The sequence below is a fragment of the Trichosurus vulpecula genome, chromosome 1 (genome assembly GCF_011100635.1).
Source record: "Trichosurus vulpecula isolate mTriVul1 chromosome 1, mTriVul1.pri, whole genome shotgun sequence".
Classification (NCBI taxonomy): Eukaryota; Metazoa; Chordata; class Mammalia; order Diprotodontia; family Phalangeridae; genus Trichosurus; species Trichosurus vulpecula.
Window position 1 is genome coordinate 159,118,154 of NC_050573.1, and position 19,572 is coordinate 159,137,725.

At 40.1% G+C, this 19,572-nt stretch overlaps 1 protein-coding gene across 3 annotated transcripts in view; it reads left to right on the forward strand.

Annotated features, from left to right (window-relative positions):
- The first annotated feature begins 11,739 nt into the window (after positions 1–11,739).
- Positions 11,740–19,572, forward strand: part of NBN (nibrin) — a 44,999-nt gene continuing 37,166 nt past the window's right edge. The window contains exons 1-3 of one of the 3 annotated variants that reach the window (XM_036737423.1): positions 11,740–11,900; positions 17,227–17,360; positions 18,592–18,740. In XM_036737423.1, the coding sequence (XP_036593318.1) occupies positions 11,864–11,900; positions 17,227–17,360; positions 18,592–18,740 (320 nt within the window). In that variant the 5' untranslated portion in view covers positions 11,740–11,863. The remainder of the gene's footprint in view (positions 11,901–17,226; positions 17,361–18,591; positions 18,741–19,572) is intronic. The other 2 variants (XM_036737431.1, XM_036737440.1) reach the window with 2 other exon arrangements.

Genomic DNA, 19,572 nt, shown 5'->3' on the forward strand with positions numbered 1-19,572 from the left:
TTTCAGTGGTAGTGGCCTGGGTGTTCTATGAAAGGGAGGGGAATGAGGGCCTACTGAACCAGGCAACTTCACAAAATAGAGGCTCCAGGAGGTACTTTGGGATATATGTAATGGTATTGCTGGGTCAGAGAGCATGCTCAGTTAATAACTTTGTATTCCAGCAACATCTGAGGAAACAAAGGAAAAAGAACTGAACTATGACAGAGAGAGGCCATTTTATACCCAACCCCTCCTCAATTTACAGATTAAAATCTGGATGCCCATCGAGGAAAAGTGACTTTACAAAGAAAAAGCATTATTTTATAGAGCTAGAACAAATAACAAATTTAATCTAGAAGACCATCTAGAACAAATAACAAAATTAATCTAGAAGAATAAAGGTTAAGAATGTTGAGGAAATCAATGGGAAAAGGGGGGAGGAGGGAAGCCAGTCTATAATTTCCAGATTTCAAACTATATTACAAAGCAGTAATCATAAAAACAGTCTAGTACTGCTGACAAACAGTCTGGTGGATCAGATAAGTGAACCTGACTAGGTACAAAATACACAAAAGTAAATGACCTTGGTAATTAATGTTTGACAAACTCCAAGAGTTTTTTTTTTCTTTTCCTCCTTTTCTTTAAAATAAATTATATGACATGATGCTCTAGAAAGGAGCAGAAGAGGGTTATTGGAAGACATTCTGATGTAAAAAACAGTATTCCTTTCCACATCAGCTTGCTACTACATCTCTTGAAAGTATTGGGGTGGGGGGGGTGGCAGAGGCTTAGGGAAGGACTTTTTTGTCTTTGTATCCTCAGTGAATGCTGAACAAAGGTTTCATAATTGAGAATTATCCAACTGAATCTCTTCAAGTGTCCTTCAACTATGTACATGCAAGAAATATACAAGATAAATTGGAGCTAATTAGTGTCATAAGGCCCTAGCATGAAGTCCTGTTGAAGTAAGTGAGATTTCAGCTGAATTTTGTGAGAAGCAAAGAAATTCAGAAGGTGGAGGTGAGGAGATAGCATTAACTCTCTGTGATTTAGTGGACTTGAAGTCAGTGATACCTGAAGATAACATATTCTCTAATGCTGGCCACTCCTCTTTTGTCCCCTCAATCAGGAAGATTTGGGTTCAAATATACACTCTGATATTCATTTAATCAACCATTCATTCAACAAGCATTAGGAAACATCTACTATGTGCCAGGCATCATGTTGGATTCTGGGGATACAAAGACAACCCCTCCCCCGCCAAAAAAGCCTGCCCTTCAAGGAGCTTACATTTATTTGGGGAAAACAACATACACATAGGACATTAAATACAAAATAGGTACAAGTAATTTCTGGTGGAAGAGTACTAACAGCTTTCCTGCAGAAGAAGGCAAGTGAGTATTAAAGAAAGCCAAGACTTCTATGAAGAAAAGGTGAGGATTGAGAACTTTCCAGACACGGAGGGAAGGGAAGGGTTGCGTGGGGAGGGGAGAGTGATCATCCAGTGAAAAGATATAGAAACAGGAAATAGATTATCCTGTAAAGGAAACAGCAAATTAGGCAAGTTTGGCTGTAATGTACGGTGTGTGAAGGAGAGTAATATCCAGTAATGCAGGAAAAATAAACTGGAGTCAGGCTGTGAAGGCATTTAAAAGCCAAATGGGAGTTTTGATTTTCTCATAGATATTGGGTGGGAATATCTTGATTAGGAAAGAGATATGGTCAAAACTATGCTTTGGAATCATCACTTCGGTAGCTTTATGGAAAGTTAAGTGCTGTCGAAGGCTCATAGCCGGTCCCAATCAAGTTGTTCCCTAACTATATCCTGTAAGGCCTCAATCTTTTCTTTAAAGAGGGGCCATTGATACACCCACACCGGAATAGTGGTTTTCCATGTTGAAGCCGGTGTGGGCAAGGCTTTTTTTCCTTCAATGTCCCCACCTAAAAAGGCTCATTAGATAATGTGAATCTGAGCTGTGTCAATATGTCTCTGCCCCATAAGAAGGTTGGTAAACATTCTACCACTAAGGGCTGAATTGTTCCTTCCTTCTCCTCACACTTGAAGTGTAAGGGGTGCCTTGATCTTTGTGAATTCTGAGTGCCTCCAATTCCTCTAAGTCTCATATCTATGGTGTCCAACGGCCAGTGTGGTGGCCATTGATTCTTAGGGAAGACTGTAAAATCTGCTCCTGTATCTAGAAGCCCCAGGAAAAAGTATTGTCCCACTTGAATAGTGCACATGGGGCGAGAATTGGCGATGTGTTCCTGAAAATATACCCCGCTCTCCTCCTGTCCATCTCCTTCAAACAAAAGTCTCTGTGCCACACACTGTCCTGTGTCCACATAGACTACTTCATCTCCTGGATTCATTACTGGGACTTTATTATCTTTTAAATCAGACATTGTCACATAAGGGGTCAGTCTGGTATATTGATTGTGAGGGGTGCCTATAATAAGGCCTGAGCGTTGTGTCTGAGGATTCTGTCTGACTATAGGGATTTCCACTGCTGTGTGTGGATCTATCCTATAGTCACTTGCAATGTGTAACCTCTCTACTGCGTATTTTGTCCCATGAATTTGGTGAATTCCTTTCTGAGCTCCTGTGTAGCCGGGTTGACCTGACTCTCTGCCATCAGTCCCCATGGTTTTGCCTGGGCTCAGGGACAAAAGCCCACTGAGGAGTTTAAAAGGCATTCATTAGCCCAGTGTCCGGGTCGATGACATTTCGGACATGGCTTATTGGGTTGTGACCTTGACTTAGCTCCCTGATTTTGTAAGGGCTTGTTCCTGCAATCTTTTTTTTAAATGTCCCGGTCTCCCACATCTATAACAATTTCCTTTTGGTCTTTGAACGGCCAATGCCTGAGCCATGGCCTGGGCCATCATTTATGCACCATACATTTGTGTCCCTACCATCTCACATTTCTTAATTGTCTCCTGCAGGCTGGCATCTTTTCCTAATCCTATCATGGCTTTCCGGCACTCTGCATTGGCGTTTACTCTTGACAGTGCAATGATTAACTCCTGTCCTCCAACATCTCCTAGGCTTTTTGCTACAGCATCTTGTAACCTGGCCATGAAATCTGTGAATGGCTCATTGGGCTTTTGCCTTATTTGGGTGAATGGTGCCTCTTGGTCCCCTTTAACCACTATCCTACCCCATGCGTCCAAAGCCGCATTCGAAGTGTGCTGTAATGTTTCCAGGGGAAGATTGATTTGTTCATTCTGCCCCATCCACCGACCTGAGCCTGTGATTTGCTCAAACATGGTGGCAGCATTGCCAGGATTTTGTTATGTTGGCTCTGATGGATATTATCTGAGCTTGCTCATTAAACTCTGTGAGCCACTGTATGGATTGGCCAGGAGAGAGACATGCTTGTACTATCTCCCTCCAATCGCTTGCTGTCATGACATATTGAGCCACTGATTTCAAGATCATCAGAACATAACTGGATTTTGGGCCATAAACGTCTATGGCCTTCTTTAAATCTTTTATATAGTGAGGTTCCAGGTTCCCATATCTCCCGACTTTGCGTCAGAAGTTGTGCCCTGGATTGTTAGGGTCGGGCTGATTGGGATCCTCCGCTTCATCTTCTAACACTGGCATAGTAATCGCTAATAGAGATAGTTCCATTTTATCTTGGGGAGAGGCATTAAGGAGAGCCTGTTGTAAAGGACTTAACTCCTGCCGCTCTTTATCTTGGTCTTTTCGATTTTTTACCTGTACTTTACTGTCCTGACCACTAGGCAGCAAAGACTGTGTTAAATGTTGAGGGCAGTAACTTCCTATTTTTTCACTGTCGAATTTTTGCTGTACCACACTTCCACCTTTTTCAGCAGTGAGCTTTAAAGTTCTAATTTCACTTTGTAACTCCATAATCTTTGCCTCTAAATGCCCTTTTTCTACCTCCCTTTTTAAGTCAGGGTATAATGTTTTCTGTATTCTTTCTTTTTCTTCCACCGTCAGGGTTTCTCCCTGGTCCCCTGTTTCCCTCGGGGTGATCAAGCCCGAGGTCTGTGTCTGAGCAGGGGAACTCCTGACCTGTTGTAAATGCTCTTTCCCAGTGGCAATGATCAACTTTAGCATGTTATAGATGTTAAACGCCTCAATGTCTACCTCAAGGAAGCAGCAAAGCTTTTATAGGAGTTTTAGCCAACGCTAGCTCGGCACCTGCAAGGAGGCTTATTGCCAATTACGTAAAAAGTTTAGCAGTGTGTATGCCCTCGTGGATCCCCCATGCACGGTCTCACGCTCAGCTGTTGCAGAGAGTGTGGAGACCCGACCCAGCCTGTTTGACCTTGACTGGGACTGGCTGTGAGCCTTTGACAGCACTTAACAGAAAGTGAATTGGGAATAACATTGCTTGTGAGACTTACCCCAAAGGGGTGGTTAAGGCTTAAATGAAATAATCTGTGCAAAGTTCTTTGCAAACTTTAAATTACCACCAAAATATCATTAATCGTGATTTTTGTTCTTTCCTCAGGCTTATGATATATATATATATATATATCTTAGCCACCAATTTTCTCAGGGTATTATAGGTAAATTGTATTTATTAGCATTAGAAACCCATATAGGTCAGAAAGTTGTCCAAAATACAGCAGAGTATTGTGGTACCTGAAAGAAAAACTGAAACAGTAGCTGGTCAAGAGATGTTTAACTTGCAATGCAAGTTGCACAGAGAGAGATGATATCTCTGAGCACCAACTAAAATTTAATTTTTCTATAAGGTTTCTTTTATACGGAAGAGCAACAAAAATAAAAGGAAATGCTTGCTTTATTCTGGTTGGCTACACCAGCAAAGTATAGAAATATATGGTAGCAGAAAAAAAAACCCCTCACCATTAAGAAAGATATGCATTAATGAGATATGATAGAATTTTTTTGGACATGGCCTATACAGGAATTTGTTTTGCTGGACCATACATGTTTGTAAAAGGGGTTTTGTTTTTCTTGTTTTCTCAAATGTGGGAGGGAAGGGGAAGAGGTAGATGGGAAAGAAGATGGATCTTCACTTGAAAAAAATTAATTAAAATAACATAAATGATCTAGGGTAGAGACAAATAACTTCTGCTAATGAGACATTACATAAATAGGATGTAGGTGTATTATTTTGTTACTTCACCAAGAACCTCATCATACTGCAAGACAGAATGAGCCTTGGTACTCACACCTCATCAGTATCCTCTGCCCCTCTGATTGGAGGGTGGGAGTGCCGAGATCCACCCAGATCTTCCATTTAACTGGGGCCAGAAGGCTAGTGAGCTCTTCATTTCCCACCTGGTTGCATTCCTTTGGACTTGGACAGGAAAAACAAAAACATTTCCACGTGGTACCCTCTCCTGTCCTTTCTAGCTTCCTTTTGTGTGTTTTCTTCCCCCAAAAGATTCTAAGCTCCTTAGGGCAGGGACTGATTTTCTTTTTTTTATCTCCAGGTTAGCACGTGCTAGACACATAATAGGCAATTTTAAAGTGTTATTAACTGAAACTATCTGACAATAATTAACTCATTTTATGCCTTGGGGGCAAGAGAATGGCTCCTAAGCTCCAGGTGGTTCCCTACTCTGACTTTAGAGTTTTTTTTACACAGGCTAGGAAGGCAACAAACATTTATTAAGTACTTGCTGTGTACCAGGCACTGTGCTAAGCACTGGGAATACAAATACAAGCAAAAAGATAGTCTCTGCCCTAATGGAACTTCTATTCTAATAGAGGAGGACAACGCATAAATGAAACTGAAAAACTGGAGGGCTGGGGGAAGGTACCCGCTGGGGCAAGGTTGCCAAGTCCAGAGACCCAGAAGCACAGCTGAGAAAGGACAAGCAATAGGAATTCAGTCACAATTGATATGAGCCCCCAGTTAAGAAATTAATGGGAGGCTGAGCCAAGATGGTGGAGTAAAAGCAGGCGCTTGCTTGAGCTCTCCCACAAGCCCCTCCAAATACCTGTAAAAAATGACTCTAAACAAATTCTAAAGCAGCAGAACCCACAAAATGACAGAGTGAAATGAATTTCCGGACCAAGACAACTTGGAAAGTCGACAGGAAAGGTCTGGCTGGGAGAGGAGCACAGACCAACAATGTCTGCACTGGCACAGACTGCCCCCTCCCCCCAGCAAACCTGGAGTAGGCCTCAGGGGACTGAATCATTGGCAGCTGTGGTGGTTTCCATACTTCTGTAACCAGAATTGTCTTTGTTTTCTTTGAGTGACTCAATTTATCTCAGTGAGCTTTACTAGGTGCTAAGCCCCAGGCCCAAACCCCATTAGGTGTTAATGTAATCCATGTGGATGTGAACATCCCAGGGTCCTAAGGGGAGGGGCCAACTCAAGAACCAATCACCAGAGCCTGAGCTCTGGTGATTCAGATGATGTCTGATGATGTCTAAAGCCCTATAAGAAGGGAGGACAGAGCTATTGGTGTGGGGCTCTGGAGATGGTGTTGATGAGGAGACTCCGGGCAGCTGTAGCTAAGGAGCCCTCCAGCTTGTAAACCCGGACGTTGAAACTTTGTTGAACTGTGGTAACTATCTGTTGGGACTTGAATCAGACAAAGTCTATTGATGTCTGTAATTTGCATTTTGTTTTGAAGTTCAGGGTGCTGGTTTTTTTCCCCTGAACTAACTGAATGATATTTGAATTAAAAGTAAGCTTGTCAACCCCTTCACCTTGCTTTCCTTAATTAAGCAGATCGAAAGAACCTGTGCTGTTGGCAGCTTTCTGGGTGTTGGCTGTGGGTGAATCTTATACCCCCACAGAAGCTGCCAGCCAGGTTGTTGACACAACTTCTCAACCCACAAACGCCAAAGACAACTTAGAAGGTCAGTAGGAAAGACTTGTTGAACCTGAATGAGAAAGGAGCACAGTCCTGGACCCAGCCTGAGGGCAGCAGTGGCAGCAGCTGCTTCCAGAGCTCTTGGAGGTGGGGGGGGAGGACGGGGGGGGGGGGGGGGGGGGGGGGGGGGGGGGGGGGCGGGGGGGAGGGGAGAATCGAACAGCTGATCAGAGGGGAATTGCAGGGATCTCTTGCTTTGCCCATGCTTAGATCTGGGTCTCAGCCCTAAATGGCAGTCCTGGGGTGAAGAGGAGCGCTGGTGGGGCAGAGCTTGTGGTGGCAGTGGAGAAGGAATCCTCCTCACAGTTCCAAGGCAGAAAAGTGTGCTTGTGGTCACTCTCATAGACTGGAGCACAGATCAGGAGAGGAGTAAACACCTCTTCTTTGATCATACAACCTTGGAAGAACTGAAAATTTACAGGTCTCTAGAAATATCTCTGAAAGCAGCTGCACAAAACCACACTAGAAGCAGAGTCCTACCTTAACAAAGAGCTAAAAAGTCAAGTAGTTGGCTGGGAAGTTGACCAAACAATGGGAAAAAAATCAGACTATAGAATCTTACATTGGTGACAAGGAAGATCAAAACGTACAACCAGAAGACAACAACAAAGTCAAAGCTCCTATATCAAAAGCCTCCAAGAAAAATATGATTTGGTAGCAGGCCATGGAAGAACTAAAAAAGGATTTTGAAAATCAAGTAAGAGAAGTAGAAGAAAAATTGGGAAGAGAAATGAGAGTGATACAAGAAAATCACGAAAAATGATTCAACAGCTGGCTAAAGGAGACCCTCAAAAAAATAGCGTATTAGCAAGGCAATAATCACAATATAGACGATAAATGTCATTATGCCTATGTAGTTCTGTATTGCAAAATATAAGAGACTCTCCAGGGGCAGCCAGGTGGTACAGTGAATATAGCACCAGCCCTAGAGTCAGGAGGACCTGAGTTCAAATCTGGACTCAGACAATTGACACTTACTAGCTGTGTGACCTTGGGCAAGTCACTTAACCCCAATTGCCTTGCCTTCCCCCCTCCAAAAGAAAAAAAAAAATTAAAGCCATAAGAGACTCTCCATATAGAAGGTAGAGGTTAACCATTTATTTAGACACCAGACAGCCAGATCCCAAAACCAATAAGCCCAATCCATCACAGCATCAAAGAATTCAATATACAATATCACAGCAGGGAACCACTCCATCTCAAAGCCATCCCCCCGTCCCCCTCCCCACCCCCCCACCCCCGCTGGGATCTTGCCACCAACAAACACACTCACAGGACAGCCAAGCATGTCTGCACTCTCCCTCAGCTCTAACCACTCTCTCAGCATTTCCTGTGACGCACTTTCCTTTTCCTCTCATCAAGCTCCTCCTACCACATGTGACTTAGGCTTCCTGGGCCTTAAGCAGGTCACATGGCCTATTAATGGGTGGGAAAGATCTTCAAATCTAAATTGTCATTACAAATAGACTAATCCAAATGGCAAAAGAGGTCCAAAAAGCCAACGAGGAGAAGAATGCCTTAAAAAGCAGAATTGGCCAAATGGAAAGGGAGGTCCAAAAGCTCAATGAAGAAAATAATTTCTTAAAAATTAGAATGGAGCAAATGGAAGCTAATGACTTTATGAAAAATCAAGAAATTATGAAGCAAAATGAAAAAATAGAAGACAATGTGAAATATCTCATTGGAAAAAAACAACTGACCCAGAAAATAGAGATAATTTAAAAATTATTGAACTTCCTGAAAGCCATGACCAAAAAGACAGTCTACATATCACCTTACAAGAAATTATCAAGGAAAATTGTCCTGATATTCTAGAACCAGTGGGTAAAATAGAAACTGAAAGAATCTACTTATCACCTCCTGAAAGAGATCCCAAAAGGAAAACTCCTAGGGATACTGTAGCCAAATTCCAGAGTTCCCAGGTTAAGGAAAAAATATTGTAAGTAGCCAGAAAGAAATAATTTGAGTATTGTGGAAACACAATCAGGATAACACAAGATCTAGCAGCTTCTACATTGAGGGATCAGAAGGCTTAGATTATGATATTCTAGAGGGCAAAGGAGCTAGGATTAAAACCAAGAATCGCCTACCTAGAAAAACTGAGTATAATCCTTCAGGGGAAAAAATGCATGAATGAAATAGAGAATTTTCAAGCATTCTTGATGAAACGACCAGGGCTGAATAGAAAATCACAAACACAAGGCTCAAGAGAAGCATGAAAAGGTAAACAGCAAAGAGAAGTCCCAAGGGACTTATTCAACTGTTTAGATTCCTACATGGAAAGATGATATTTGTGACTCACGAGACCTTTCTCAGTCTTAGGGTAGTTGGAGGGAATATATAGATATAGATATGGATATAGATAGAGACAGAGACAGAGGGCACAGAGTAAGTTGAAAATGACGGGATGATATCTAAAAAATAAAATTAAGGGAGGAATGTATTGGGAAAAGGAGAAAGGGAGAGGCAGAATGGGGTAAATTATCTCACATAAAAGAGGCAAGAAGAAGCTTTTACAGTGGAAGGGAAGAGGAGGGAGGTAAGAGGGAATAAGTGAATCTTACTCTCATCGGATTTGGCTTAAGGAGGGAATAACACACACACACTCAATTGGGCATAGAAATCTATTTCACCCTACAGGAAAGTAGGGGGGAAGGGGTTAAAAGGGGAGAAATGATAGAAGGGAGGGCAAATGGGAGGAGGGGTAACTAGAAGGAAACACTTTTGAGGAGGGACAAGGTCAAAGGAGAGAATAGAATAAATGGGGAGTGGGATAGGATGGAGACAAATATAGTTAGTCTTTTGCAACATGACTGTTATAGAAGTGTTTTGCATGACTACACATGTATAACCTATATTGAATTATTTGCCTTCTCAATGAGGGTGGGGAGGGAGGGAGTAAGAGAGAAAACGTGAAACTCAAAATTTTAAAAATTAATGTTAAAAATTGTTTTTACATGCAACTGGGAAATAAGATATACAGGCAGTGGGATATAGAAATCTGTCTTGCCCTACAGGAAAATAGAACAGAAGGGATAAAAGAAGGAGGGAGGTGATAGAAGGGAGGGCAGATTGGGGGAAGGGGTAATCAGAACGCATGTTGTCGTGGGGTGAAAGGAGGGGAGAGATGGGGAGAAAATTTCAAACTCAAAATCTTGCAGAAGTGAATGTTGAAAACTAAAGATAAATTAATAAAAAGAAAAATAAAGAAATTCCTAACATTCTTGCAGAGGCTGGGTTATCTACCTAACTTTACTTAATTCCTGGTCTCTTCACAATTGAGGCAAAATTCATTCTACTAGAAACATTTGAGTATAAAAGTATCTGTGGATAGATAGGCATTGTGAGGGGAAATCGGGGGAAAATAGAAAGATAAAGCCTTCATTAAGCATTTACCATGTGCCAAGTCCTGTGCTAAGCACTGAGGATTCATATACAATAAAACAAGTTTGTATCTACTTTCAGAGAATCTATATTCTAATGGGGAAAATGAAACACAAAAGGGGGAGGGGAGCTGGAGCTGAAAAACTAGGAATTTCTAAATATACCATCATATCATTGCCTATTTTTATTCCTTCAATTTCTTTTCCTTATTTTACTGCTATAGCTAGTGTTTCTGGTATAATACTGAATAATATTGGACATTCTTGCTTCACTTCTGATCTTATTAGGATCTCATAAGTTTATCTCCACTAATATTTGCTCCTGGTTTTAGATAGATACTGCTTATAATTTTAAGAAAGGCTCCATTTATTCCTATACTTTCTAGTGTTTTTAATAGGAATGGGTATTATATTTTGTCAAGGCCTTTTCTGCATCTATTGATATAATAATGATTTTTGTTGATTTTGTTATTGATACTGTCAATTATGTTTAGTTTTCTCATTGAATCAGCCCTGCATTTCTGGTATAAAATCCTACCTTGTCATAACTGTATGATCTTTCAAGCTTCTCCTTTTCATTTTTTTAGCCTCAGAGCAGCAGGGCTCTACAGTTGCTAAGCAATAGACAGAAACAACAATTTCAATTTTCATCTCTATTCTGGCATGGTATCTTTCACTGTTGTTGCTCACACACACACATCATTCCTCCAGGATTTATCCCAATCTAAAAAGCAGAGCTAGCAACATTAAAACTATTTTTTGGAGAAATTCATTATTGGACCACAGATCTCTAGCAGGAAGCCACCTACTCTAATGCCCTCATTTTACAGATTAAGAAACATTATAATGCAACATAAATTAATGAAAACGAATTTTAAAATCTGAAAATGTATTGTACTCAGCACTTCAATGTTTTTGTAAAAAAATTTTCTTTGAAACATCAGTTCTGTCTTCCATCCTACTTAGAAGTACATTTCTGATTGTTTTCCCCTCCACGAGAAAAACAAAGTAGAACAATTTATGTTGAGATGAAATATAAGCTAGATAGGGCCATCTTTGGATTTGCTAGCACCCAGCATACATCTTGAGGTATAGTAGGCATATAATTCAGTGGCTGAATTGAACTTCACCGGATCTTGGTCCAGTAGCTTCAATTTAATAAATATTTTTTAAGTGCCTACTATGTGCCAGGCACTGTGATAAGTTGCTCATTAGTGGAAAGGCAATTTAGTGTAGCCTGTTCTGGATTTCTGGATATGATTAGAATCCCATCCCTAATTACTCTGTGTGATCTTTGGAAAGTTACTTTCCCTCTCTGGGCATCGAGATTCTAATGCGCAAATTGAGCAGGGGCTGGGAATTAAATGGCCTTTTAAAATCTCTTCCAGTTCTAAATCCCATGAAGTAATACTGGGCAAAAAAAAATCGGTCTGGAAGTCTAGGCTGTTTTCCCTCCGCCAACCACCAGGTGGCGGGGCAGTGGCCAACTCTTCCTTTTCCTCACTCGTTCTCATTCTCTGAACTCGTGGGGGGGCGTTTCCTAGTTTCCGGGAGCGCGCACGTCGGAACCAGGAAGCAACGTCAATCACCGGCAGTCCTCGCCGTTCCCGCGCGTGAAGGGGCTCAGCTAGAGCACAGCTTCCGGAGTCCGGACCTCGACCGGGCTCATGTGGACGCTGCACCCCGCCGCGGGCCCGGCCCGAGGTAAGGACGGCGGAGCCATGGGTGCTGAACAGGTCCAAGCTGGAGGCCCCACGCGGGCCCACAGCCCTAGCCCCAGAGGCCAAAGGGAGAGCAGAGAAAGGGGAGAATTGCTGCTGGGGTAGTTGGGGGAGGGGAGGAGCACCGGCGACGGTTGGGGGTTGGGAGACGTGCTTCAAATCACTCCCCCCTCCTTAAACTGGTAAAGTTTTTCTCCAGAAATCCCGGTCCCTCGGCTCTGATCCTGGCTCCCTGCACTTATCCGATTGGTCAGGCGGCCGGAAGCCCCGCCCCTGTCAGAAGGGGCGGGGTTGACAGGACTGCAACCTCTCTTAGAGCTCCTGAAAACCCTTGAGAGAGAGGCGTGGTCAACTGCGAAATCTCTGATCAGCTTGATGAGTGATCAGGTGGCTTTACGGGCGACAGGTTTTTTCCTGGCGAGAACAGTAATAAATTCGGTTTTATATGGTGCTTTAAGGTTTGCAAAACACCTCACAAATGTTAGATCCTCTGATTCTCACAACCCTAGGAGGTAGGTACTGTTAGTATCCCTATCTTACAGATGGGAAAACTGAGAATACGTCTTCCTGTACTGAAGGGCTTGAAGAATGAGTTTTAAAGGGGAAAGAAACTATAGTTGATCATTTGTCAGTTGGTTAGGCCACTTATACGGTGCAGTGAATGGAGAGCTAGCTTGGGATTCAGGAAGACTTGTGTTCGAATCCTGTGTCAGACCGTTTGTAAGCTATGTGACTCAGGGCAAGTGGCTAACTCCTCATCTTCCTCCTCCTAAAATGAGCAGGTTCCTCTCAGGTCTAAGTATACTTCCCTATCTTGTCCAAGGGTGTCCCAGGTTTTTAAGTAGGAGCCACATTATTTTGTGCTCTATAACCGCAGTGTAATTAAGGTCACTCAGTCACAGGTCCAAGCCATATATTCTGGCGCTGGGATGGATTATTTGTCATCTCATCACTGTTGGTCCTCCCCTGGTGCAGATCGCAATACATCCTCACCTTTTCATCCTGTGATTGCTCTTCAAGACTTTCTGTTCTTTAATGGATATATATTTAGAAAATGGCTGTTTATCTGTTACTCTCCATCAGCCTATCCTCTATTCATAAATAGGATTGTTTAAAAGAGAAGTAACAAAGTGACTCCCACTCTCATCAAAAAAAAAAGAATATTCATACAACATTGTATATTTTTAGTCCTAGTGCTAATTTTTAATTCATTTCCATCAAATCAGTGATAATATTTGCATTTAACTAAGTTGCTGTGAGGGCACATCTCTGATTCTGATTGTAGGTCTTATTACAGCTCTCTTCTCATCAATATAGCAAAAGATAATATAAACTGAATCATCTAAAATTTGGCCACATACCCAGAACTTTTAGGTTATTAGATTCTAATTAACTTGGTAGTTCATGTGTATTAGTTGAAGTCAAGTACAAAATGATTTTGTTAAATATTTCATGTGGTCAGCATTCCACCATCAAGTAGGCTGGGGCTCATATTGGATACTCAGAACCTAGTCCCACCCCCTTAGTTTGACACTTGAGAAACGATAGCTGTGGGTGAATTTACTTGAGTAAAGGTCATATCCCAGATTTTTAGATTTAAGATTAGAACCCAGTTCCTCTAATTCCCTATCCCACTGTGCCTTTGATCTGAATTTTAATTAGTCCACAGTACTTCAGCCCAATTCCTGGACTAAATTCCATAAAGATATTGGTGGTGAAATAGCAAAAGAGTTGATACGATTGGTTCACCAGCTCTTTGCTGCTCATTTTTTGCTGTAAATAGTTTTTCTTATTTCAAGGTAGCAGTGCCAAAGACAAAATTTCCTTGACTAGCCCCTTGCCCTTTTTAGCTCTTCTGGTGCAACTTGTTTGCTGCCTATGTTAAGTCCTGACTTGACACTGGATACCAACAGATACCAAATATGTCTCTAAAAAAGCAATCTTCTGTGCATTATGATAATATAATACAGTTTTCACAACTGACCACAAGATGGCAACAGAGGATCAGCTACAAGAATTCTATTATTTGTAGTGTAAGCAGGCATTTGTTACATCTACTGCCAACTTGGGGGATGGAGGCAGTTATTTCATGTCTGTTTAAACAACTTTTATGAGAATAACTTTTAATTTATGGTCCACACCTGTGATTTCAGTTTTGTGAGAACCTCCCAGCCCTTGAAGTGGAAAATCACCCCAATAGAGATACTATAATGCTTTTCTGATTGCCCATGTTCACAGAAGCTTGACGCCTAGTCTTCCTAACTCCAAGGTCAGTCCTGTATCTGCTAGGCCACACTGCCATGAGAATCACCTAACTGAGCTCCCTGAGGCTTGGGACTTTGTCTCTTTAACTCCCTGCCCCACTAGACATTTGGAGACTTGAATGAAGTTGCACAAAAGCATGAGACATTCCAGCAAATACTTAAGGCAATAGTAAGTCTTTATTATTGTGCATTTGAATTTATGTAAAGAAAAGATTAAGGAAATACCAGAAGGCTGATATTTAGTAAAGGAAAGCTTTAACCTGAATCTTCAGTAGTCCAATACTGGAACTGTCAGTTCCAAGGAAGGGAGACACCATGATAGCCAGAAGGCATGGCCATTAATTTTTTTGGATGAGAAGAAATGTATGTATTTTCCTGTTTAAGCAGTAGTCACATGGTGAAGTTGTCATTTAAAGACTTGTTGAAGGAGATGTGACTTGAGTTGGGCCTTGAATGAATAGGGTTTTAGAGAGGTATGAGATACAAGTGCCTAGCTCTATGTCTTGCATACTCACTGTGGCAAGAGTAGCAGGAAATACTAATTATAAGTACTTAAATTTTTAAGAAGGATCCTTGATTTTCTTTTTGATATGCATATTCCCTCCACTTGCCTCCAATAGTAAGCATTTATTAAGCTCCTACTATGTATGAGGCATTGTGCTAAGCACTAGAAATACAAATAAGAAAAACAAAGGCTGTCTTTCCTGTAGGAGCTTACAAACTAATAAGGGAAGACAATACATCTAAGGAAGCCTACCGGAAGGTGCCTGGTGTGGGGGCATGATGGTCGTGGAGTAGAAACCAAGCAGAGTATTGGAAAATAGTGGGAGATAGTAGACCTCTGTATTAAATATGAAATTGTGTTCATGAGTTTCTGTGGCTGAAAAAAATCATTCTGTGACCATCCCAATAATGTTTCTTCAAACTAACTAGGCTGATCTTTGGACCCAAGATAGGTAAATGTTATATACTATCACTGTGAAGGCACTTGAAACATTTGTAGTTTGTGAGAGGGCTGCTGAAGCTTGTGGTCTTGTGGCAGAAGAGATCACTCACTCACAATCATGAAGAACAATTACATAGGGTTTCATTGGATGAGTGGGAAGGTGGGAACAGTAGGTAAGTACCGGATTCTGGCAAGCCTTGAATACGAAGCTAAGGAGTTTGGGCTAACATAAGGAAATCAGTGTTTTAGGAGTATTAATCTGATGTGTAGGGTGGTTTAATTAGGAGGGAGATTGTTTTGGTAATGCTTCCTTTCACACTTACACATTCTTGCATTGAGTGATTCCCTCTTTCCCCACATTGTTCCAGTACTACCTGGGAAATAGGAAGGCAAGGAAGGTCTGTGGTAGACTAGAAAGAAGAGACATAGGAATGATGAGGGCTAAACTACTATGTAGTAGTCCCCTAACTTAAGGATTTCTGATTGCTGGGTTCCCTGGGGCCTGACAACATCAAGTATTTATAATTACAAAACTTCCTATTATTCAGTAATAGATGTAAAAGTGCTTTGGAAAGTTAAAAACATAAGATGTCATGCTGGTACTGTTTGAAAATGAAGGTGCTTAGGACCACTTGAATTCTAATCTTCAGACACTTATTAACTGTGTAACCCTAGTAAGTCACCTAACCTCCCAATTTCCTCTTTTGTAAAATGGTTATAGTAGTAAAACTTACCTCATAAGACTTGTTGTGAGGACCAAATGCAGTATATATATGTATATGTATGTCTGCATATATACAGATGCACCCACATATATAGTGCTTTAGGACAACTAGGTGGCACAGTGGATACGGTGCTGAGCCTGGAGTCAGGAAGCCTTATCTTTCTGAGTTCAAATCTGGCTTCAGACGTTTACTAGTTGTGTGACCCTGGGCAAGTCACTTAACCCTGTTTGCCCCAGTTTCCTTATCTGTAAAATGAGCTTGAGAAGGAAATGACAAACTACTCCAGTATCTTTGCCAAGAAAACCCCAAATGAAGACATGAAGAGGCCAGCATGACTGGAAAACAACTGAACAACAACAAAAGAGTGCTTTGCAAAACTTAAAGCACTACATAAATGTTTATTATTATTAGTTTTATTGTATTTATAGGAAAATGTTAATCACAGCCAGATTGTGGTTAATCAGCTAAAAGCAGGTGTGTTTTGTTTTATTTTTTCCTAAGCCATACAAAACGATTAAGTGTTCTTCATGCTGAGTCTTCATATTGGTCGATAATATTAACATTTTTATGTTCATTTTCACAACTCTTAAATGTTAATTTAGTGTAGGCTTTGTTTTTAAAATTACCTGTATTAACTGTATGCTTGATTGACAGTAGCTAGAATTTGCCACCATTTGAAGGAATATTTTATAGGATACTTGAGAAACTGATTTTTAAGTTGAATCATTTAAAATCAAGTAAGAGAGCTGTTTAAGAGAATCTTGTAGTGCATGATGTGGAAAAAAATTTTTTAGTGTAATTCTTCCTACATTTAAGTTTTATCGATTGGCATTTTTGTATAATGAGTGTTTTTTTTAAAAAAACAATATATTTTTATTAATCAAGGAAATTGACTTGAGGGAGTGGTAAAGGATGGTAGTTGGACAGTCCTAGTACTCTAATGATGTCTTCTTCATATCAGGATGTCGAATTTATGAGCATCAGATGTCACCAAATGTCAAGCACGCTTGGGTTGTGATCTTCGTCATTGGAAGGAACATCCATATTGATAAAATCATAGATTCATTTGAGTATTTGATAAAGAAATACTTCTTAACAATATATGCCTATTAATATTTACTTGATCACTAACTTCTTCTTAACCTCTCAGTGACCCAGACAACTCTGTTGCAAAATATTTGCTGCTCTGCATTAATACAGATTCTCCTTACTTGAAGCTTCTTACAGGTCCAGACCAAAACAAACTCAATACCTTAACACATAAATTTTATCTGAGTAGAGAATTTCAGTAGTATTTAGCTGGCAAAATTAAAATTGTTTCTTTAAAATTATTGCTTTATATGGAAAAATCTTTATGCTTTATGATTTCCTTAGGGGACCCTTATCGACTTTTGCTTAATGTCGATTACGTTGTTGGAAGAAAAAATTGTGGAATTCTAATTGAAGATGATCAGTCAATCAGTAGAAATCATGCTTTGTTGACTGTCAGACATTCTATGACCAACCTGGTATGCTTCTTCCTTTATTACCATAGATTATTGTAAGGTTAGTTGAGCTATATGTTTGTGAAAACAAAAGATTGTTTTGAAATTGGAAGAAAAGATTTCATGGGGCTTCTTTTTAAGATAAAATGGTCTCCTTTCTTAATGATAGTAGAAATGAACAATTGTACCTTGTGAAGAATGACCACTTATTTATTGACACTTTTTGATATTCTACTCCAAATCTTCATTTAGTTTTCAGAAATTATACAAATAAACAATATGTGTACCTATGCTGAAATTATTATAATTTTGCAAAAGCCTGTCTGTCAGACCAGTTTGAGGATTTTTTTATGTTCCATCATGGCGTCAGTCACTTCGTGTACCTGTCTTTCATAGGGAGTAAAATGCTGAATCAGTGGACAGTTGCAGCATTATACCTAAGATTCAAAATTTGGACTGTTTTGGCTTCTTTGTACTTTTAAAAAAAACATAAACCCAGTTCTCTTTCTTAAATAAAGACTGGGATTGAGTGATAGCTTAGAGCTGTGTAAAATAGAGCATAGTATAATGGGAAAATATAAACACAGGAACACAGATTCAGAGATAGTATCTTGGGAGGGAGGGAGAGTCCAACACTTAAATGGTGGTGTTGGGGTAGGGAGAGAACAGAACACGGACAAATTGGAGCTACTTCCATAGGAAAGGAATGTGTTTGGGAAAATGGTGATTGATGGGGGTTAGATAGCAGGTATAGAAAGTATAAGAAAAAAAAAGGAAGTATAGAAAAACTTGGAAAGGGGGAAAAGATAACATAATAGAATTACAAACTACTAAGATCTGGGAGTATAAAGTCAAGGAATGGTGAAAATTCTTCTGACCAAAGGAAAGCAAGACACAGCCTATTGAAAGAAGGTAGTCTGAGGGACGATGTTTGGCTGGAGAAGTTATGAAAGTGCTCCAAAGAAAAAGCAAATTGCTGAATAAAGACAATAATTCCTAACAGGAAGTAGTAATGGTGACTATACCATCCGGTTTATCATGAAGTTGGCTATCACCTTAGCATCTTCGTCACCAAATTTTTCAACCTATTTTGTTAGGTATCCTTTTTCCATGTAAATTAATCTTTGATTTCATAGTGTTTTTCCTATTGACATTACAAACATATATTTATGATTTCATCATGTGTAAAAAAAATAGTGTTTTAAAATGTATTTTCTGAGTGGCAAGAAACATTAATACGTGTGTTCATTTCCAGAGTCAGGCTTCTGAAATCCCTATATTGACAATAAAAGACAATTCTAAATATGGTACGTTTGTTAATGAAGAGAAAATGCAGAATGGGATTCCACTACCTTTAAAGACAGGAGACAGAGTTACCTTTGGAGTCTTTGAAAGCAAATTTAGGTAAGTACTTTTTAGATGGATATTTAAGTAGACAAATTGGCCTGTGGCCAATTTTTGTTTTTTTAAACCTGAGTTGCTGTTTATTTTGTTTTTGATTCCCAAAGCCTGTAGGACCATGAACCAGTTTGTCAAAACAAAATTATACGATACACTATGAATCAGTCATAGAATCTCAAAGTTAGAAGGGACTTCTGAGTCTATTTCTACCCCAAAGCCAATGCTAATCTAGGACAAGCAAATCATAAGGATCGTGTTATATTCCACCAATAGAAAAAGAGAAGTGAAAACTTTTTCAAAATGCCTATGTGAGGTCCATTAGCAGGGATCACCACTCTCAAATTTTAAAGGTAGTATGATATATTCAGAGATGAAAAATTAGAAGAGAAATTGTTTGGTTCCTACACAATGCAATGCTGATATTGGAGCCACATTTGTCCAGTGCATTTTTAGGTCCCAAAGTGTCACTTCCTATATTGTTCTTTGTTTTGATTTTTTTGTTGTTAAATTTAATGTGGTGGGTTTTTTTCCCAATTAACAAAAATCTATCTTCTTTCCCTCCTGTCTTCTCATCCCATCCTTCCCATTGGAAAAACCAGACTGGTGTAACAAATATTCACAGTCAAACAAAATAAATTCCCACATTGGTCATGACAACCCCACCTCTGAATATCTCCTTCTATAACCTCAGTTCAACACTTCTGTGTAAGGAGGTAGGGAGCATGCTTTCTTATTGATCTTCAGGAATCATTGTTGATCATTGATTACATGGATCCAAGTTCTTGAGTCTCGAGTCAGTGAAAGTATAAGCAGATCTTTTAGCCTGTTGATTATA